The 23,418-nt window shown below is 38.8% G+C and overlaps 1 protein-coding gene and 1 long non-coding RNA gene across 4 annotated transcripts; one reads left to right on the top strand and one right to left on the bottom strand.

Moving 5' to 3' along the window:
* Window positions 1-637: 637 nt before the first annotated feature.
* On the bottom strand, window positions 638-11,713 carry LOC120528369 (zinc finger protein 665-like). Of its 3 annotated transcripts, none has more exons than XM_039752521.1 (3): window positions 11,592-11,713; window positions 6,169-6,713; window positions 638-2,348 (listed from the first exon to the last, which is right to left on the bottom strand). In XM_039752521.1, the coding sequence occupies exons 2-3, from the start codon at window positions 6,581-6,583 to the stop codon at window positions 1,549-1,551; spliced, it is 1,215 nt and encodes a 404-aa protein (XP_039608455.1). In that variant the 5' UTR covers window positions 6,584-6,713; window positions 11,592-11,713; the 3' UTR covers window positions 638-1,548. The 3 variants fall into 3 exon arrangements, with proteins under 3 accessions (XP_039608455.1, XP_039608456.1, XP_039608457.1); XM_039752522.1 differs by having other exon boundaries at window positions 11,601-11,713; XM_039752523.1 differs by lacking the exon at window positions 11,592-11,713 and adding an exon at window positions 10,030-10,145.
* A 1,184-nt stretch (window positions 11,714-12,897) lies between these two features.
* Window positions 12,898-22,852, top strand: LOC120528385. The gene is made up of 3 exons (XR_005633500.1): window positions 12,898-13,171; window positions 22,134-22,227; window positions 22,559-22,852. It is a non-coding gene; the product is annotated as an uncharacterized LOC120528385 (long non-coding RNA).
* Window positions 22,853-23,418: the final 566 nt, after the last annotated feature.

Here is a 23,418-nt window from a genome sequence, read left to right as displayed (position 1 = left end):
TGGAAAAAATCAAATTCTCAGTTAAAGGATCTGTACAGAACTTGTTTAAAACCTGGCAGGATCTAATCAGTAATATTTTAGAATAAGCTCTTAGAGCACAGAGGAAGCAATTCTTTCAGCGTTTATTTTCCTTCTCCATTCATCTCTATTGCCCTATTAAAATAATCAATTTTGGTAGGTTTACAAGGTTTAAGTTTTACTATGTTGGCCATGCTCTCTTTCTCAGGAGTGGGGGACGATTTGTTTTCAATCCTATTATTTGTAAAAATTGATCCATTTTTATCGAATGATTACAATAAAATGAATATATATATATTTACACTATTTAAACAATTGAACAGCACACACAACCCAGTGATTCTGCACCAATCACCCTTAGTCCAGGCCTCTCTCTCCAATGCCTCTTCTTCTGAACGCCTCGACTCCTCTACTCCAGGCTTCATCCTCTTCCACCCAACTCCAGCTGCCGAATGGAGGGAGGCGACACTTTTATGTTCACCCGAATATGCTCCAGGTGCCTCCTGATGAACTTCTGCCGGCTCTTTATAGTGTGGCAGAAGTACCGGCTGTGCACCCAGAAGCACTCCGGATGTCCCTGGTCCTCTTACCCCCAGCACTTCTGGGTGTGGCAGAAGTGCTGAGGGACAGGGCTCCTCAGGCATCAGGGCGACCCCTGGCGGTGACCACAGGCCCACATAGGATTGACCTTCCAAGCTCATTTCTCGTGATCCCCATAGCCACAAGGGCGGTCGCCCCCTTGTGGTCCAGAGGAGGCGTAGTCCCTCTTCCGGTCCTTCCGGGCATACCGGCTGGGTACAGCCCTCAATCGCTTGCCACACCTTCTACATTGGTCAGTCATGTGATGGCTCTCTTTATAGCCTGCAGTCCTGCCCAGCATCTGATTGGGTAGCATTGGCTGTCAGCCGACATCACTAAACAACTTCTTCTTTATTAAGGTTAAGAATGGCTGTCTGCACTCAGCCCAGGAATCAGCCATCAGATGACATCCCAGAGAGGATACAAGTTCATTGCGACTCTTCTAAGGCCCCATTTCCAAAGCTCTGAATCAAAAATGTTCCCCTCGTCGTCAGTGACACTGCACTGTGGATTTGATTTGACTTCTCCATTTTTTCATTATTATATTAAACTTTTTCAGTCGTGTTCTGTGGTTGAAGTTGTTATCACCGCACGGTACTATTGCTACCTCATTCTGTTATCTCCAGTATGAGCTCTGGTGTGGTACTGAAGTGTACTTAAAAATAATAATCATTTCTCACATTCAAAACAGCAATGAGATTTTCCTTCAGTATGGATTTTGCCATGTCTGACCTTTCTGGCTTGTACAACATTTGACACATTTAGAACACACATACTGCATTTTCATTTTAGTGGGAGTTTGTCTGTTAGCTTGAAAAGAGCTAATGTTTAAAACCTTTTTCCACAATGAGAACAGCAATATGGCTTCTCTCCAGTATGAATTTCTATGTGCCTTTGAAAACTGCATTTGTCAGAAAATTGTTCAGCACATTCTGGACAATAATGAGGTTTTTAACCTGTGTGGACTTTTATGTGTATCTGAAGATTGCTTCTCATTGAGAACGACTTTCCACATTCTGAACAGCAATAAGGTTTTTCTCCTGTGTGGATTCTTATGTGCCTGTGAAGATCGCTTCTCATTGAGAACGACTTACCACATTCTGAACAGCAATGAGGTTTTTCTCCTGTGTGGATTCGTCTGTGGTTCTGAAGACTGTTTCTCCTTAAGAAGGATTTACCACATTCTGAACAACTATGAGGTTTTTCTCCAGTGTGAATTTTCTTGTGCAACTGAAATTCACTTATCCATAAGAACAACTTACCACATTCTGGACAACAATGAGGCTTCTCTCCTGTGTGGATTCTTCTGTGCTTCTGAAGTTCACTTCTCTGTAAGAACAACTTTCCACATTCTGAACAGCAATGAGGTTTTTCTCCTGTGTGGATTCTTCTGTGCCTCCGAAGATTGCTTCCCCTTGAGAATGACTTACCACATTCATTACAACAATATGTTTTTTCTCCATTGTGAATCTTCAAATGCTTATTAAGATTACTTTTCTGTTTGAATTGTTTGCCACATTCAAAACAACATTTTTTTCCAGTGTGAACTTGAATTTCTTTCTCCACTTGCTGTTGATCAGTTTTGATGGCTTCTGTCTGTGTTACTCCAGTAGCAGGGAGAGAACTGCACTGCAAAAAGGCTGCTGTCAGGTTCTCTGATCCTGCTGCTGATTTCTTCATACTTTTCTGTTTGTATTGAAGAGAGGGCTGACCAAAGGAAGGTGGAGAGAAACTGCCATTCTTCTGTAAATCTGAAATAAGACAAACATTTTAACTATCATTATTATTTTTTTCCTGACACCTTTATCCAAGGCGACTTACAACAGTTAAGACACAATTGGTTAAATTTCTCTTGTTCTTCCAACTGGAGCACAGACAGGTCACATGACTTGCTCGTGGTCACATGGTGTCAATAACTGAATTTGACCATGCACGTTCAGGATTTGATGTCCAAATTCCTATGCACTATCCGCCTTTAAAATAAATGAAACAGTATAAGTAAAGTGGTGGCACACTAGTTGGAGTTCCTTCTTCACACTGAAGTGCCATTTATGGTCTGGCCACTCAATCTGTGGTCTTTCCATGTTTTGCTGCTGTCTGTTCAATTTCTCTACCTTTCTCTCATATGTGAAAGACATTCTTGATCTGATCAATCAATCACAAATCAAAATCAGCCAATTTTCACTCCAAATGACTTGACCGATGATCAGCAAATTAGCTGATCTTAACATCTGATTTTGAATAATAAAAACCATGCAAGTTCCAACATTACCAAAATACAGAAACATGCCCTCGCCATTCTAACAGTTTTATTGCCTTTCTACAAAAGATAACAAATTTAGAGTGTGTAGTATTTGTGCAAAAAGAAGTCAGGGATGGAGAATTCTCTGCTAACACTTTCAACAATACAAACCTTATTCAGCATCTGAGAAATGAACACAAAACTGACTGGTGTGAAGAACGAGCTGTTCAAAGGCTGAGGCGACCATCAAGCTTAGTCTAGCTCAGTCGCCTACTCTCACTCGGCCTCCAATAATGGCAGCACTTTGAAAACTCAACCTTATAATACTGACAGCAAGAACACCAAAGACTTACTGTGACAGCAAAAAAGTCGAATTTGTAAGCCTGGACAACCAGCAATGTTCAGTTCTGGAAGATGTCACCTTATAGATCATTTAGATCCACGATTCCATCTGCCAGTGAGTTTTTGTTGACTGATTTATTTGTTTAATTTATTAATCAGGCATTACCTATTTTGACTAAAATCCCTTTGATTAGCCTTCCAGTGAAAGTGTAGGTAGATGGGGAGGAACGGGACGTACAGTTTTATTAAGCAGGTACTTAAATATAAATCGTTACCAAGTGAACGTCGATTAGTTAGAAATTGTAATCTGCCCTCTTATTAGCTTGTTGGGTAGAATGGTATGAGCCTAGTTTTTACACACACACACAAAAAAAATACTAATTACGTATAATAACCATTGAGTGTGAATAGTCACTATACAGTTACAAATTCTGTAACAGATATTATCATAAAGATTTTTTCCCCAAATTAAACAATGGTACAAGGACACGTATTTCACAGATGATTGCAAATCTCAGACACATAAACTGCTTAGTGCCGGCGTCTCGACCCCACAGACGCACTCGGAGTAACAGATGACAGCTGAGAGATCCAAAGAAACTCCCTGCCAACAGACTACATGAGGGTGGCAGAATGCATGAAGAAATTGTCATTAAAGATAAAAACAATATTTGAGTCAGCAGCATCAGAGGAGAATCTTTATCTCTGTGAACGTTATACCACAAGAGATGCTGGGCCACTGGCTTTCTGGAGGACCAATAAAAGTCGTCGTCCTACCTGTGTACTCCTTATACGAGTGGGGACAGTGAGGGTCTGTTCAGTACGGCAGCACACGTCATGGATGACAGGAGGACCAGACTGTCCTCAGAACATGCAGAGATGCTTATATTCTTAGAGATGAACCTGAAGCGGTCACCCATCTCGTTTTCTTCTTGTCGGAGTAAACGGCTACAAATATCTAATTGAACATATTATTTGATTAGAAATGTGGAGTATGATTAAGACATGTCTTTTGTTTTGTTCAGCTTGTTTTTGTTCCATTATGTGTGCATTATGGGTAAATGTTCTCTGTGTATGCTGTATGCAGTAGCACTTTATTATGGAATGTGAAGTTTATGCATGGCTAAAAATACATTTATTATTTACTAGCAAAATACCCGCGCTTCTGAAGGGAGAAGTAGTGTGTTAAAGAAGTAATGAAAAAGAAAAGGCAACATTTTGAAAATAATATAACATGATTGTCAATGTAATTGTTTTGTGACTGTTATGAGTGTTGCTGTCATCAAGGATTTGATTATCATTATTTCTTTCAATCAGGTTCGTATTTGGACGATGTGTTGTGTTCAGGTTACATTCCGTGTTTGTCAACCGTTGTAAAGATATAAGGTTTCATTCATCGATTCCTTTCTTACTGCATCAATAAACAGCTTGTCTTCCTCTTTATTTGAGACATCACAAACTGCATGCACGGGGTTTTTTTTTTACACTGTCTTCCTTTAGATGGACATTGACTTTTTCCACCGTGTGCTTTGTTTACGCAGTAGCTGCATTTATGAATATGCTTGTATGCGTCGCTCGCGCGGTAGAGAGTTTCTATTGGATTGCCGCAATGGATGGCCTTATATGGGCAGGCACTCAATTACGTGGGCGGCGTGATGATGAGTGACGCAACTCCGCCTCACACAGCGACTGAGCTGCAGGCTATGGCCGGTATATATGTGTACATAAGTAGGTTCCAGTTATGCATAGAATTTCTGAAAATGAAACCTGTCTAACTTTTGTAAGTAAGCTGTAAGGAATGAGCCTGCCAAATTTCAGCCTTCTACCTACACAGGAAGTTGGAGAATTAGTGATAAGTGAGTCAGTGAGTGAGTGAGTGAGGGCTTTGCCTTTTATTAGTACAGTTTAAAAATAAAAATTAAACGGTATTATTATTATTTATAATCAGCAGATCCTAATGGAATGGAATGGGAAATCAGTATCAGCCCTAAAGACTCTGATCAGAGCCTTCCAACCCAATCATGTGTCTGAATTTGGGTCGTCTCTTCTTAATTGTAATGTAGGTGATGATATTTACATCCTCTAGAACCTCATCTGGCCTAAAAATAAACATCCAAATATATCCACTTGTGTTGGGGGGGCACAGTATTTAGCACAGCTGCTTTATTGTTCAGGTGTCCTGGGGTCAAATCCTGCCCACAGTTGTTCTACAAAGGGGCACTGAATGGAATTTCTGGTTATTCTGGTTCTTCCCCTCATCCCCCAAAACATGCAAATGAAGTGGAGTGGTGACTCCAAATTGACCTGATGTGACTGTGGGAGACTGAAGGGCCCAAGATCATCTCCAAGTGAAGATTTCACAACACTGCCAACTTCTCCATGCCATGCTGTCCCAGCAAGTTCAGGCTGACAGCAGAACACAAGATGCTGAAAGAAAACCCTGAGACCCCCTGAATGTCCTCATGGCTCATACAGGTAGCTCTTGTCACTGTTGACGTCAAAGTGCACGACATAACCATTAGAAAGATGAGGCACATATTAGGTGTGCACTGGCTTGAGCAAATTCACTCTTATTTAGTGCACGGGGTGAGGATTTTATTCTTATTTCTTTCTTTTTGTTGACATTTTTACTTTAAATGTCACATAATTTAAGAAATATACATGTCTTTAACAAAATATGACTTTTGATATTCTCATTAAATGTAATGCACTGTTGGCCTAACATACGGCATGCTTCAGTCAAAGTTTCATGATGTTCAAGTTATGCGCTCAACACTTTAGATTTTTCCTTATTCACCCAAGTTATTCTAAATTATCATTTATTAGATAACCTATTGTTTGTTATCATGGGCCCGAGCAGGTGGTCTTTATATAAGTTCAATTAACGGGGTTTTCCACTCTCATTTCAATCTTCTAAAAACATCAAAGCACACACCGTTAGAATTTATAAATACTCTCTTTCTTTTATATTTAATCACATTACTCACTTATTCCAACACTCCCAGGTGACTCTTCTCCTTCTCTCCCATTTCCCTCGGTGATTTTCTCTTCAGACTCTGATAACTCGGATTTGAGCTCTACAGAATTCTCCTGTGTAGCCAGTCGTCCCGTATTAGTGGACCAGGGCTGTAAACTGAATGGAGATTCTTCACAGGCATCTTGCTGGAAAATATCCTCAGCTTCATGCTTTTTAAAATCAAGGCCAACAGAGAAATCATTCAATTCCTCAGCTTTAATGGCAGCAGTCACCCCCTTGCACTCCTCCTCCTCTTTAAAAACTGAAATTCTTTCTTCGTGATTCTCCAGCTTCACACACACTTCCTCTGGTGTGGGCCGCTCACAGTCCTCTTCTTTAATGTCGACCGTTCTTTCATCCACGCCATCTTCTTTGGCAGAGGCCATGCTGTGTGGGAAACTCTTCACTCTCTTTAAGTGTCTGCCCTTCTCTTCTCAGATTCACTTCTCACATGGACAGCCCTGAGCTGGAGGCCATTAGACACCTCAGTGTATGGACAAGTGAAATGGGAAAGCCCTATGAAAATAAAAGTGGGAGAATTAACTTCATAAAGTCAGTAAAAATAATGAGCACACTTCAGGGTCACAGTGCCCTCCATGAGGTTTTGGTCAAAGACACATTTTTCTTGATTTCCTTCTCTGCCTCACAGTTTAAAATTACAAATCAAACAATTCAGATGTGATCAAAGTGCACTGCAGACCTTCATTAAAGGGGATATGCATACATATCAGTCCCACCATGTAGATATGACAACACTTTATCTACACGGCACCATCATGCTTGGACACAGCAATGGCAGGTCTATTAAAGCCGTCATATTTAGAGCTTTGTTGGATATCCTCGCTGGACTTGAACTGCGCATCGGGAACTTCATTCTGTTAAGTTGTTATATTCTATATCTTAAATATGTGCTCCTATTTGTGGGATTACGGGACTGCATCCCGACTGGGAGTAGGACATTCAGGGTTTGAGGAGAGTGGGTTTGTAGGAGGTTACTCATGACGGATGTTTTTTATGGGAGAGAATAAAAAGTGTGTGGCTAACATCAAAGGCGTTGTGTTTTTATTTAAGTTTAACATTTGTAGAAGAGGATGGCTGCTAATTATAAAATCCCGGCTGCATTTGACAAGAGAAAGGCAGACGAGAGCTGGAGAAATGAAGATTTAATATGGACACAGGTTACTGAACTTAAAAATAAAAAACACACACTTGGGGTTGGACTGTCGCTTACAGGGACAGCATTGAGATGTCAATTTGAGCAGAAGACCTGAACAAAGATGAAGGTGCGACTATTCTGACAGAAAGGCTTGATGTCGTGTTTAAAGGAGGAAAAAGCATCGTATCTATGAGGATATTCAGATTTCACAGAGTTAAAAGGGTGAGTGCAGTTTCTATGTTGGATTATATCATCGATTTGGAGCAGAAATACTCCTGATGGGTAATTCCATGTCAAATCATCACACTTTTGGACCTCATTATCACAGATTATAACAAAACCAAATTTTCTGGAGATGCTCATCACATTGTAAGGAAGCTTTAGTAAAAAAAAAAATAAATAAATAATAATAATATATATAGGGTTTCTTGCTATTCAGATTTTAATATTATAATCACTCATAACATGGTCATTTTTTCATTTTTGGAAATAGCATAGTATTTTCTGTAAAAAGGCATTAAAACAGTATGAGAACCACTTCTCTTCACTTATATTTATGTAGAAATAGCCAGTCAAAGTCCTAATCCAGCACAGCGTTCAAACTTTGTGATCTTAAATCTCCTTATTATTGTTGATCCAAGACATGTGCAATTTCAGTTCCATTGGTCACTCGGATGACCAAATCAGCAGGCCAAGTCTTGTTAAAATCTGTGATGATGAGGTCCATAAGTGTGATGATGTGACATGGAGTGACCTGCATGTGTAGATGTAACATGGCTGTCCTGATGCTGTGTGAGCTTTTAAACTGCTGCACACAGCGTGTTTAGATACAAACCAAAGGCAGCTGGCATTAACAGCATGGATGGCACTTACTTTTACATCAATGGAATTCGTGCTAACGATCATTTTTGTAGTAAAGTCAAGTCTGCTAACAATGGGCATTACAGTCACACATGAAACTGCGTATTTCACCAGTCAGAATCAACACAACAGGTGGCATTACCAACACAGCCAGTAGTCACCATTGCCAGTCAATAATCTGTTAGCCAAATATGGTAGGAGATCAAAATGCATTATCATCAGAGCACTGGGCTAAAGACTGAAACAAAAATAAATGAACAGGCGATAATAACATAGGAGACTGGAATACAGAGGACTGTGAAGAATGAAACATGACGTCCTTTACTAAGGAATCAAACTCAGACACATTTAGTGTTTTGGTCGAATCTTTAGGATTAGCGGTAATTGATTCTACTTGCACACTTACAGTCAATGGAGAGAAATGCTTAGACAACGACATCAGTCAGTCTGACCAGAATGAAGTCACAAAGCTGAGGAACTCAAACATTTCAAGCAGCAGGGCTTTCATATTTGGAGGTGGTGAAGTTGTGCTTTCCACCAAACGAGTGAAAATTCCTGTAAAGGTTGGAGAGACACAATGCTGCATTGAAACAGAAGTGGTGCCAGCTGAAATGCCAATGTTGTTCAGTAAAACATCCTTAAAAAGGGCAGGGGCACTTTTAGATAAGGAAAATGACAAAGCAGTGATGTTTAATCAGCCAGTGACTCTTGAATTAACCAGCTCTGCTCATTACTGTGTGAACATCTCAGATAACGAAATAAAAACGATGAGCATTGTGATTGTGAGATTCTAAGAGTCTCAGAAAACAGGAGTACAGAAGAGAAGCAAAAGGCTTTGTTAAACTTCACCTCCAATGTGGACCTCCTTCACTAGACTGATTACACAAACTCCTTCACTGCTCAGGAACCAAAGAAGCAGAGTGGGCTTCCTTACTTAAATAAATTGTTGAGAATTGTGAGACTCGCCTGAAATACGGCAAACCCAAACTCAGAGCAGCTGCTGGTTTGCCGCTAGCTTGTGAATACAATGAAACTGAGGCTACAGACTGACATGAACGTCAAACAGGAGGACAGGGTCTTCACCTCATTGACACATTCACATGTTTCAGTGCAGGAAGTGTTGTAAAGACAAAGAGACCATCAGAAATTGTGACACAATTCATTCATTCGTTCTCAGATAAGAGTACATGGAGGTCCTCAGAAACTACTTAGTGATAATGGTGGGGAATCAGAGAGATGGCAGAGAACTTTAACATTGAAACAAAGACCACCGCTGCATACAGTCCCTAAGGTAATGGACTACCTGAGAGACACAATCAGACACTCACAGAAATTATACAGAAAGTGATAAAGAATACTGGATGTGACTGGTTAGTGCCAGATTAGCGCCACGGGGCACTACTGGTAAAGAATACCATGCACAATACTTATATGTACAGCTCATATCAGCTGGTGTTTGGCCGAAATCCAAATCATCCTTGTGTTCTTATGGACAGACCACCCGCCCTAGAAGGCACCAATCGGAGTGTGTCAGAGGAGCACATATTCCAGCGCTGAACAATCCAAGAAGAGCATTTACTGAAGACGAGTGTTCAGACCGAATACGGAGAGCACTCCAGAGACAGGTTAATTCTGAAAATGATAAATCTGAGACAAAGTGGATGGCAAAAGAGTGGACTGTGCAGAATGGAAGGGACCTGCAAATGTCATTGGACAGGATGGAGTTGTGAAATGCATCAGACATGGAGGTGCTCTTGGAAGGGCCCACCATTCTAGACTACGTAAAGTCAACAGTAAAGGTGACAATCGACATACCACCAGCAGTGAGAGAGATGAAGAGAGAGATTTATCTAACACTACATCAGATAATGAAGACACTGGAGATGAGAAGGAGACTCTAAACTCTTCAGTCCCAGTAGAAGATGTTGAAGTTGAGCAAACCCACGAGTTAAGACGAAGTCATTGTGTTTGTCTAAAAAAGGGGTAAACTGTGAGATATGTGGGCAGAGATGGCGGCATACAGATAAAGTATTAGATTGGGCTGGCAAAGTAGAAATTGGTATAATTTAGTGTTTACTGATCCTGACAGCATTGCTGACAATGAAGGGTCTGTTGACACATCAAGTGTGGATAATCTGCAAGTTGAACCAGAAACTAATGAACTGCAACTATGGGACTTGTGTGTGGAAATTACAGAGATATCAGCCGAGTCAGCAAAGCAGGAAGAGATAAGCAGCTGGAAAAGAAATGGAGCATTTGAGGAAGGGGAAAACCACAAGATGGATATGCCCTTTAAAAAGAGACCTCAGCAGGAATCGCACCTAAAGACCACCTAGTGGCACGAGGGTCTGAGGGGCAAGACAGGAGTGGGCTCAACAGGGATTCACCAACATGGGCATCAGAATCTGCTCACCAAGGTCTCCAAGGTGGCACTGCCACTTTAAACAATAAGGACAGACAGTTGACCTCCAGCCCATAATAATCGAGTCGCGGCTCTGCAGCTTTCAGATTTTTGTGGCTTTATCTGGTTGGTTGCAAACAGCCCTGATGGGCTCACCACTACCCTGATCTGAGTCCTGTTCTTCATTTAACACGGCCATCTCTAGTAAGTATAAAAGTACATATAAATACTGAAAGTAGTTGTAAAGGATAAAAGACATTAAACAATACCCTTTCAAATATCACAAAAATTCTACTCGTAATGTCATGTCAGCTGTAGATTTTACTGTATCTCTTCAGCAGCACTAGCTTGTGTAATGTTTGCATTTTTTATTTCTCATTAAACAAATCAAAGTCACCCTGTTACAGTGAAACCGCACGAGCATCTTTCCTGATTAGAAAATACAACAAAAAATGAAATTATTTAAACTATTTCGAATACGTCTCAGTATGAGACAAACTGGTGGAAATGAAACCTGAACGCGCCCTGTAAAGTTAAACCAATAATAAATTACGGGAGTGAGCGGCTGAACAAGCGCGTGCCCGACGGACAGCACAGTTCGGAGCATGCGCGAAATCAAAAGGAGACGCGGCGCGGAAAAGTGCACGAGCGCGAAGAGAGAAGAAGCGATCCCGAGTTAACGCGACTCCGCATAGTAAGATGTAGCAATACATTTCATGGGACACCGACTGGGAAATAAAGTAACGTAGCACTGGCAAAAAAACAGTACGCGACCCCCGTCATCCACAATAAACTCGTGAAGGTGCGATTTGCAGTGCCGCCTCTTCCTCCACGTATCTCTCAATCCCCAACACTTAAAAGCGAACCACGCGGCATCAGGCACCTCCTCAAATGTAAAGCCGCTCAGCATATCGCGATCTTCTTCAATGCTGACATTCCCACCCGTACGCGATCGCCACGTTCGACTTTGTCTCACCTTCCGCACCTTTGCTTGATCTTATGGCCGTAAAGATGCCTGAGCGCGAGGGTCTCATAAGAGCAAACTAGTGATGTGCTGCTGGATAAGTGACTTGTCGAGCTCTCGATACGCCGCTATGATGTATGTTTGAAACGCGCCTGTCACGTGATTTTGAGGCACGTTAGCGTCATGAAGTCATTGATATCTGCGCAGTCAGCTGCCTATTTGCTCAGCCCCCTCGTCTGCTGAACGGTTTTGGCTCAAAGCGTAAAAGCAGTTGGCCCTGCTGCATCTGTGCAGACGCGAGCTTAAATCCTAGTTGGGCCTCGCGTATGATCACTGCCCAAAGTTTTTAAAAAATACTGTTTTACTACAATCTAGTAATTGTAAGTTAACAAATATGTTTAGCTGACATTATGAACGATTCACATGGGGCACCTCATTCCTTGGTGTGGAATCGTGTCCGCCTAGAATCTGTAACAAATTAATGAGCATGTTTTGCGTAAGGCAGCACGTATTATAACAATCCAGCGTCTATTCTACCCCATGCCGATCATATCACACTGTAAAAAAAAAAAAACTACTTCAAAAATGTTAATTAAGCTCGACTTTAAAAATTAAATGAACTAGCAGTTCATTAAAATGTTGAATCAAATTTAAAAAATAATTACATTCAGTGTTTTTAGCTTTGTGTTATGGGAATGTTCGAAAGAAACTTTGGGGAATTTAATAATTTACGTTAATAACTGGTTTTAAAACTTCCCGATATTGCACATGCTCATTGCAATCTTTGATGCTCTCATGTTAGGAGCCATTTTGGGTTAGCAGGGGTGTCGAACTCCGGTCCTGGATGGCTGCAGTGGCTGCAGGTTTTCATTCTAACCATCTCCTTTATTAGTGATCAGTTTTGCTGCTAATTAACTTATTTTGCTTTTGTTTTAATTGACATGACTCAGACCCCTTAGTTGTTTCTTTTTCGTTAATTAGCAGCCAAACAATAATGAGACACAAAACAAGCCACCACATGACCAGCTCACCTGTGCCCATCACACAATAGCTGAGAACAAAAAAAGGTGAAAGTCTCAGTAAAACAGAAAATCAACAGTTCTGGAAATGTCTGTTGTGGCAGAATGAAAGCAGCAACAAGCTATGGAATCAAATGACGGGTTTAATTAACAGCAAGAATCAGCATCTCATTAAGAAACTGGTTTGAGTGAAATTGGTTGGAGTTTGAATCTCCAGTTTAATTGGTCATCTGTTGACTCGTTTCATGTCTCATTCCTGTTTGATTGTCAATTTAATGAAGAAAAGAATCAATTCAGGGGACTGAAGGCGTAAAAAACAGAGCTAAGGAAGAGAAGTTAATTAGCAGTGAAAACTGGTCATTTATTACGAAAAGGGTTCGTAAGAAAACTTGTTGCCACTGCGGCCCTCCACCTCTGGAGTTCGACACCCTGGGTTAGGCAGAGTAACTGCCAGCTAAAGTAAGCGTCGTTAGTTTCGCCATCGTCATTTTCTTCAGTTTCTCCGAGAGAAAAGCGCTCTACAAATTCTTTATCAGATTGAAATGACAAGACGATATGTTTAGGCTCAATAAGGTAAGGTTACATGAATCTGCTTAAGTCACGCGTTATATAAACCATTTTGATGAATATATATTTAGGATTTAATAAAGACTAAAGTAAAAGTATTCAACATGTCGAGGGTTCGGTCTGTTTGATGTGGTTTTACCCGTGTATGAAATTTAGTTCCAGTTTGTTTTACAAATGTTGAATTTCTTCTATTTAGTACAGTTTTATTTATCACTTGGAAGGGTGTTCGAGTGTCCGCACTCTTGAGAGACGTCAAGTTCTCTTGCAGAAAACCTGCGGGCTCCCGAGAACTTGTGGTCTAAACGGTTTGATGGGACTTTGAAGCTTCATGTCTCCGAAATGAAAAGAAGTGTTATTAAAACCAATTGTAGACAAATCGACATTTTACCAAAACTTGTTTACAAGAGTTACTTTTTCCAGAAATGTCCCTGTTCTTGTAAAAAGAAACAATAGTTCCGAAAACGCAATAAAAGTACGGAAATTGTGCACAATGCACATAAAATCGGCACCAATGTATAGAATACAAGCTGTGAATTTTGTAACAGAATTTTCATTTTTTTGTGAACGTTACTGGTTATTTTTCAATCACCTAACACTCTTTTTAAGATTCAACTTGATGACGAAAGAATGATGAAATGTGACCTGGGTGAACGGAAAACGTCTCCGCTTCTGTCGGAAATGCATGATCACCCAGGCACGCTCCGGTTTTTAGGTCCTACATCTCGGAGAAGACGAAAAAGATACCAGACGAGGGGAAAGCGCAGTGGTTTGTTAGTAAAATAGATTTCATCAGGCTTTATTTTCAGGCATGAATACCAACTGCATTTTGGCCAAATTCGGATCGTCACTTTGTGGTTTCCTGACGGTCTCGGGCCTATTCCAAGGTTACGGAACAGTTTCGCTGTCGTTGAGATTGGCAGAATCTTCGGGTGTCAATGTGGGACTGACTTTTGGGTAGCTGAGGGTTCTGTTTTTACAATCTTTTTAATATTTTATTTCATATTTTACATTGCTTTGTGACTTTTGTCTGTGAAGCGCTTTCTAAATCAATTTTACTTTTACTGTTTCATTTTTTTTAAATAACGCATAATTTACATATAGTATAAAGTAAACTACATAAAAGCTAAGAGAGACAGCAACCCAACATTGATTTTTTTTTTTTTTAAGGTTAATGCCTAATGTTCATTTTACGTATCATATTTTGCCTTTTTGTTTAATCGAAGACCCTTAGACTTATAAAAAGACCCCCGATTTCTGTAGCTTTTCAAACGGCAGGTATGCATTTCAAAAATAAAAGACCCCAAATATAACCTGTCAGTATTGCAAGTCATTTTAAATGTCTTCGTTTGAATAAAAAGGCAAAATATGAGTTGTGAAATGTACTTTAGGAATTGAACCTCAAAAAAATTGATTTGTGTCTGTTTTATATTTAACGCAGTTAACTTTGCATTAGTATAAGTTATGCGTTATTTTAAATTTTATTTTTAAAAAGCAGTAATGGTCACAAAAAATGTAAAGGCTGTCCAAAAATTCACAAGTGCTAATATATATATATATATATATATATATATATATATATATATACCGAATTTGTTAGTATGCACCCATTTCGGACCGTTTTTGGACTTTTATTGCGTTCTGAGAACTATTTTTGATTTTTACAAAGACAGGGACATTTCTGCAAAAAAGGAATGTTTGTTAACAAATTCCCATAGTTGGTTTTAATGCTGTTGCTTTTTTCGTTTTGGAGATACGAAGCCTAATAGTCCGAATGTCAAACTAACTTTACTACGGTATGAAAACCTTGTGTTTTCATACAGTTCGATATGTGCAGTTGTTCTGTTGCTCATTTGTACATTTTTACTTTTGATTTCTAAGAAAATTTTAACGTTTGTGCAAATGCCTTTTAAAATTATTAAACCATATTAGTGCTAAGGGAGCAGTCTGCACATACTACAAGTACTTTGTGAAATGTGTGTTTTGCAAAGTAATCGAGATAGAGAGGAAATATACTTACAATTCTAATATGTACCTAAGGGGAAAAGGTACATTTTCTAGGTCTTTAAGATAAACTGTGATAAAAAGATCCAAAGCCATTTTTGTTACATTTCTGCAGGGAGTCCCTTGACAGTATTAATTAGTGCAAGACAAACTTTTTCCAGAGTGCTTTGCCTACTCAGAAATGTCGCCAATTCTTTTGCCTGCTCTACCAGCTTATATGTATTGTCAAGAAAACTGTTTAGATTGTTTTAAGTTTGGAATCCTTTACAGTGGAGGCTGATCCGTGTCACATTACATTATTGTGAATACATTGCTCTGATTGTGTCTGTTTACAGTGTAGACTTGTATACACATAGTATGTAATGGATACAGTATGAAAATCTAGAAGAACCTTGAGCACGGGGAAGGTGCTATATAAATAAGATGAATTATAGTCATATTAATTGTTGTTCTTTTCTCTTGAAAGGGATTACAATGCGGTGCAAGTTGTGCAAATTCTCACATCCCACAAGAGAGGTTCTCTTAAAACACTACAGGCTACTCTGACACTATCAAGATAGACAGTGGCCATTTCCCTGCCTTTATACAGATTGCATTTGCTCCTTCAAATCCACTGGGGCATTGAAGTCCCACCTTTCAAGATCACATTCAAGCACCGCTCAGTTTGAAGATAATGCCACATTTTATTGTCAGTTGTGTGACTTCAAAGATGTCTGTTAACCAGGTACTTACTTTAGCCACACAAGGTCACATTTAAAGTTGCAGGAAACTGTGAGATGCCATTTTAACTAACTGACTTTCAAACGAATGTGCTTTCTACATTTAGCTGTCATAAACGTCAGAAACATAAAAACTATCACTGTAAAAAAGTCAGTAAATTTAACGGTACAAATACTGTAAATGGTGAAGGTAAAAGACCTTTTCTGAACAAAAGGAAAGTTCCCTTATGTTCTACTGAAAATTACCTGTATATCTTAAATAATAAATGTCATTATTTTTTACAACCAAGTTCTGTAAAATCAATATTTTTCTACCTTCAAAATATGCTAAATACCGTTTATTGATACATTAGTTATACTGAAAAACAATCTGTTAATTTAACAGTGTAAAACTGTTAAATAACGAAGGTAAACAACTGTAAAATGTAAAACGGTAAATCACCGCTTCAGTAACACTGGTTGAGATATTTGCATAAGGACACGCCCCCTTTTACAATATTGTTCCTGGTGATCCGCATACCTTTGAATAGTAGGGAGAAAAACTTCACCTAAGTTAGCAGACTTATTTTTCCCCACGTGCTGAAGGTTTTTTGAGGCTATGGAAGCTGATTTATGGTGGGTTGTATTCGATAAGTAGGACACCATACACCACAAAAGAGAGAACTTTACTTCCCTACCAGTGCCGTATTTTCTTTAAGCAGTCTTAAACATTGAATTGTTTTCAATGTGTATAATTAAATAACACATACTTGCTATTGGTTATTGTTAACTAACTAATCTAACCTATGTACTGGAGTCAGTTTGACCTTGCTAATACAAATTGTTTATTGATTGTCATAATTATTACACAACATGAATTTCTGGTTATGGTTAAACATTCTCTTCTGTTGGAGTTTGTTGCAAAAACTAAATAGTTTTTACTGCAAAATTATACTGTAGACCTAAAAATATTGTAACCTTATTTATTACAGTAAACTTTTGGCAATCCAGCTGCCAGTTTTTTTACCTTAAATTTAACTTTTTTATTTTTACAGTATACACTATTAATGATTACCGATCATCATTAATTATTAAAAATAACCATTCAGAAGGAGACCAGGCGATGAATGTCATGGTAGAAATGGACAACACAGAATCAGTTGTTGGCAGTGAGTGAGTTCTGGTTAAAGCAGCTCAGTTATAACTTGTGCAGAGACGGAGGAATCTTCTGACTTGGAGCCCATTGATCATGAAACACTTGAACACAAAGTTGCATCATTGATTCTTTACATGCAAACTGTTTTGCATGTCTCCAAAAGTGCAACACAGCAAATTTGAAGTGAATTCAATGAGATTGTGTTATTTTAAGAATTTGCAACTAAACAAGCAATAAATGCAATTCTGAAAAAGTACGAACAGCATATTAATAAGGTCCAATGGCCAGGGGGGGACAGAAAAAACAAAAAACAAAAAAACTCCAGATGGCTGGAGAAAAAATAAAATCTGTAGGGATTCCAGACCATGAGACCGCTCAGTCCCCTCTGGGCATTCTACCTAACATAAATGAAACAGTCCTCTTTGGATTTAGAATTCTCACGGAAGGGCTTGATGATGATGATGATGATGATGGTCACGTAGACTTCTGCCTTTAAATCCATTCAACGTTGTTGGAGCATCGTGAAGCTTTGAGTAGGTGGAGGTGGCGCAGGCCACCACCACAAAGAAACCGGAAAAAGAAACAGAAAAGAGAGTAGGGGTCAGTATGGATTTTAGAGCCACCATGAATAGTTATTATGAGGAAATTGAACATACAGAGTATCAGGATTAAGTTAAAGTGAAGTTATGAGAAGGCCATGTTAAAGTAATGTGTTTTCAGCAGTGTTTTAAAGTGCTCTACTGTATCAGCCTGGTGAATTCCTATTGGCAGGCTATTCCAGATTTTAGGTGCATAGCAGCAGAAGGCCGCCTCACCACTTCTTTTAAGCTTTGTTCTTGGAATTCTAAGGAGACACTCATTTGAGGATCTGAGGTTATGATTTGGAATATAAGGTGTCAGACATTCCGATATATAAGATGGGGCGAGATTATTTAAGGCTTTATAAACCATAAGCAGAATTTTAAAGTCAATCCTGAATGACACAGGTAATCAGTGTAGTGACATCAAAACTGGAGAAATGTGTTCGGATTTTCTTTTTCTAGTTGGGATTCTAGCCGCTGCATTCTGCACTCGTTGTAATAGATTTATGTCTTTTTTGGGTAGTCCTGAGAGGAGTGCGTTACAGTAATCTAGTCGACTGAAAACAAACACGTGAACTAATTTCTCAGCATCTTTCAGTGATATAAGAGGTCTAACTTTACTTATGTTTCTTAAGTGAAAAAATGCTGTCCTAGTGATCTGATTAATATGTGATTTAAAATTCAGATTACAGTCAACAATCACCCCTAAGCTTTTTACCTCCGTCTTGACTTTTAATCCTAATGTATCCAGTTTATTTCTAATAGCCTCATTGTATCCATTATTGCTGATCACTAAAATTTCAGTTTTCTCTTTATTTAACTTGAGAAAGTTACTATTCATCCATTCTGAGATACAAGTCAGACTTTGTGTTAGTGAATCGATAGAGTCGGGTCATCAGGTGCTATTGATAAGTACAGCTGTTTGTCATCAGCATAGCTGTGGTAGCTCACGTTGTGCCCTGAGATAATCTGACCTAACGGAAGCATGTAGATTGAGAAGAGCAGCGGACCCAGGATAGAGCCTTGTGGAACACCATATTGGATATCCTGTGTCTTCGAGTTGTAACTACCACAACTAACAAAAAAATTTTTGATGAATTTGAAATCTGCAATTGTTTGGGAACATCAAAGAAGAAGCACACAATGACTGCTGTGCATCGGGTGATTCTTAATTTGCCTGCACAGTCCCTTGCTAGTATGTCCTCCGTTCAGCTTGCAATGTTTGGCAAAAGTAATGATGTGAAAAGATTTGGTTATGACAGATTTCTTGATCCACTGACTAAAGATATAAGCACTCGAGAACAGGAAGGTATGTATGTCAGTGTGCTCGATGAACATTTAAAAGGAACTGAGTTTTTGTGTCAGAAGTGACAATCTTGCAGCACACAGCCTTGCTGGCTTTCAGGAAAGCTTTTGTGTAGAGAAGTTGTGCCGGCTTTGCAAGGCCAGCAGAGAGGACATACAAAACTAAAATGCTACCTATTTTCAGTTAAGAACAGTAAGGCAGCACAACTCTGTTTTGGAACAGCTCAGAGGTGACCATGGCATGTTAAGTTTAAATGGCGTCAAAAAGGAATGCTGTCTCAGTAAGCGCTTGTCATTCTTTCATCCAGTCACTGGGTTTCCACCAGATCTCCTCCTTTATGAAGGAATTGTCCCAGTTGAGTTGTCTGCATGCCTCAAAAATCTAATATCTAAGGGATATTTTACTCTTGATGTTCTGAATAACTTTATCAAATGCTTTCCATACAAAGACACCGATTATAGTGAATCGGCCCCAGACAATTTGCCAAATCCAGTTTTGCAAAGGGAACTTTAGGTGGCAATGGTCACGAAAACTGGACGTTGTTACGATTGCTGCCACTAATGATTGTCCGTTTTATACCTGAGAATGAAGCTTCATGGAAGGTATTGATGGATTTGAAAGGCATTGTTGAGCTGGTAGTTTCAGCAAAATTCTCAGAAGCAACATTGTGTTATCTTAAGTGTAAAATATTAGATCACAGACTGTTATTTGAAACGTTTCCTGAGGTGAGATTGCGACCCAAGCACCATTATACTGAACACGACCCTCACTTGATCCGTTGTTTTGGGCCATTAGTGGAACTATGGACCATGAGGTTTGAGGCAAAGCTTTTTTTTTAATATGTTCACAATTTTAAGAACATTACGGTCACCCTGGCAACAAAACATCCACTCATGATGGCCTACTACTTGGATGGCTCAAACCTTTTCCCACCACCCTTGAATATACATAATGTTAAAATGGTCAAAACATCTAGCTTGGAGGTTCCTATAAGAAATGCAATATGGAAAAAATATCCACACAGACAGTTTACATCTGTAGCTGCAGACATTCACATGCATGGAATTCAATTCACAAAGGGCCTGATTTTATCTGCTTGCCAGATTTCTTAAAAGGGATATGGATTTTAGTGGACTCCAACAAGGTTTCATTCTTGTGCCAAAACCTGGTGTCTTGGTGTATAGATCACTGTAGGTGTTATGAGGTTGCTGAAATCCTTGAGATGGAAGACCTCAATGATTACCATCCTTTGACAGCTTACAGAGTTGGAAGGAGGGCACTGACTTCTCTGAAGAGACCCCTCATTCATTGATTGTTGTTTTTTATTAAAAGTAATATTTATAGGACAGTAGTTATTTTGTATTTTGGAAATAAAACTATCAGTTTGAGTTGAGGCCTAATCGAGAGGACTAGAAGCAGAATCCTTCATTTTTTTTTTTTCTATTTAAAGTGAATGGTTCAAAATTGTCTCTGATTCTTTTTAATGCACAAATGTTATTTATATTGAAAGTTTTGAACTATGAAGTCATTAGAAGTATTTTGACAACATACCTGTGTCTTTTTATTTATTTGTTTTTTTGAGAGAATGGGAATAGGGTGAATGACTGCCTTCGTTTAAGCTCTCAAGTTATTTTGTTTATTTCTAAATTTTTGTTTGGCTTGTCAGTTTTATATTTAGCCTTGGAAGTGCGGTTTATCAGTGCCATGATTTTCTTGGAGTCACAGTTGCCACAGTTTGTATACATGTTATTCCCCACTGTTATAACAATCATGTATTTCAAATATCTTCCCCCTTGCAGATGTTGCTGCATGTAATTATAGCTCCTAATAATCTAAGGAGAGTTCATGTTTCAGAAACACCCACGTCAGTGGATCGGCTAAAAGAAAATCTTAAACAGAAACTGCAGCTGAAAGATGACTTTTTACTTCAGGTTGAAGATCCTGAATTTGGCCATGAACTTTGCAATTTGACTGATATATCAGATCTTCCTGCAGATAGGGCAGTACTGAAAATAGTTTGGAATACTCTTGGAGAATCAGAGGAGAGGTCTTCTCTGGACACTGCTAGTTTATCATCCTCATCATCCACTTGTTCACACCTGAGTTCCCATCAGTACTGTGGATACAGCGTGAGAATGCAGAGCAGTGGCTTTGTCCATTCCCCATTCCATAATTTTCTTACGATGTTGAGTTGAGACTTTCCAAAGGGAATGATATACTGTATACAGAGAAAATAAAACACTTCTGACGGTACCACGAGAGAGGAAAATGGACATCTTAGATAAAATAGCCAAAGCTGTTTTTGCCAAGAAAGCCTACCCAATCACTAAAGAAATAGAATTGGTGGCCATTTCACTAATTGAAAAAATATTCATGTCTTAAAGATGCAGGATTAGGACAAGATTTTCAAGGGTGGGCTATGAGTCCTAAATATAAATTGGGGAAATTACTGCCAGAAATTACGAGCAGCAGGCTGCACAGAGGTAATTAAAAATCATAAAAGGAAGGGAAAAGAGTGCAAATGTCTTTTCAAAAAATCAAAGAGCTGAAGTGAATTTCCTCCCAGACAACTCAACTGGGAATACTGATGAATCTTTAGAAAAGGAAAGGCAGACTTTAGAAGTGGAGATGAAGAAGAAACTTCCCAACATGATATTTATTACCTCCAAAATGGAAATTTACATTTTCATTGTGCAGGAAAGCGATAGTGGAGGAAGAGCCCCTGGTTCAGAATGTCAAAAAAAAAAAAAAAAAGATGGCCTGCACTATTCTTGGAAGAATAGGTAGGTTATATTTTTGTGCCTACAGCATTTCTATTCAAAAGTCTCTTGAAACATTCATGCAGTAGATTATGTTCGTAAGTACCAAATGTAGCAGTCATTTGAATTAATGAACACCTAAAAAGACAAACATGTTTTACCAACATATGTGCAGTTTTACAAAATCACAAGAACTGAGCTAAAGAGAACTTTCTTTTCATCCTTGGATACACATTCGACAAAGCTGATTAAGTTGTACAGAGCAAGAAAGGGAGTACTTGGCGAGGATATTCAAATCCTTTTGGACAGACTTGATGAACAGGTAATATTTTTGTATTCTCTAACCAAGAGCTGAAATCGATTCATTGACTTTAAAAGTTTTCAGTATTGTAAGATGTAAAGCTTATACATTGTTGTGCTATTGCTAAATGTGCTTTTATTTTGTTCTTTTATTATTGACTAACCAGACCACTGATGTTCTTGTACATGAAACATACAGCTCTTCAAGGACTCCCATTATTTTTGAGGGAGAAGACTGACATTCTTCTGAGGACTTGTCTGGTAATTGATCTTATTGTTTATGCAATGGGAAATTGACAATTTTAACAATCTAATGTTATCTGATGAATTTTAAAATATTTCACGTTTTTCACAGTAACATACATATTTTAAAAAAACAAAGAAGATTTGTCTCGAGACAAAAGACTGCTAATGGATAGTCTGCATTTCTCTCCACATGTTTGTCACATGGTTTTTATTTCTAGTGCAGTATTTTTATTGCTTTTGGGTAAATCGAGAGAATGAAGTTTTACTTTGGTACGCATATTGCCGTATTATATTGTATCTTAATGTATTGTGTTCTGTTTCACAAATTTTTCTTTTTTTACTTCAGGAAACAGACCCAGAGGAAAGTTGCACCCAAGGCCTGAAAGTGGGTATCCTCATTACTGTTGAGGATGATGTTGCCATTGTCCATTTCAACCCCAATATTGTCAGAACAGAAATTGTACTGGAGGAGCAGGTTGTGCTGGGTGAGCTGCCCAGTGCGTTTGCACTCCTGTTTGGTTTACTGTATGTACTAAATATTGACTATCCCACGGAACTAAAATATACTTTTGAGGTGATTCAAAAGGTGTTTATGAACCTAGGATCGCAGTGCTCTGCGAGAGTCCAGTCTCTGAAAAACTAACTTCTTCAGTAATCACAGATACTGTATGATGATTGTCAGTTTTAGTTTATTTCCACATTTATTTCTATTTTGTTTTTATTCTTAAAGTACTCATTGCATAAGAGAAAAAAAAATACATATGGTTTATAAACAAGTGGTGTGTTTATTCCTACTGAGAAGAAACATTCATCAAATATGAGAAAGATTAGGGAAAACAAGTATATTGTTTGCTGGAAGTTGATAATGGCCATATGTTGTGTTCTCATTCTTCTTTCAGCATGGAATAAGTTTCTTGTTCCTTGTGTGTTTCAAAGTGTTGTGAATGGGTGGCAATAGGTTGCAAAGATGGGGGCTCACTGAGATTGTACTGGGCAGCAGTCACTCCTGTGTGAGGCTGTGGACGAAGGTTCGAGACAACAGCAGGCAGACACTGATTCAAACAAGCAGAAATCTTTTTATTCTTTTCTTGGTGAGCAGAGAAATTGGTGCAGACTCTGTCAGCTTGTCATTAACAGTTGCTAATCACAGCTCTTCTTTCCCCCACATTTACAGTTGGCTTTCATATCTTTTTTTTCCCAGTACAC

The sequence above is a fragment of the Polypterus senegalus genome, chromosome 4, assembly GCF_016835505.1.
Source record: "Polypterus senegalus isolate Bchr_013 chromosome 4, ASM1683550v1, whole genome shotgun sequence".
Lineage (NCBI taxonomy): Eukaryota > Metazoa > Chordata > Cladistia > Polypteriformes > Polypteridae > Polypterus > Polypterus senegalus.
Note: the sequence above shows the minus strand (reverse complement) of the source record. Positions and strands in the feature narration are given on the sequence as shown.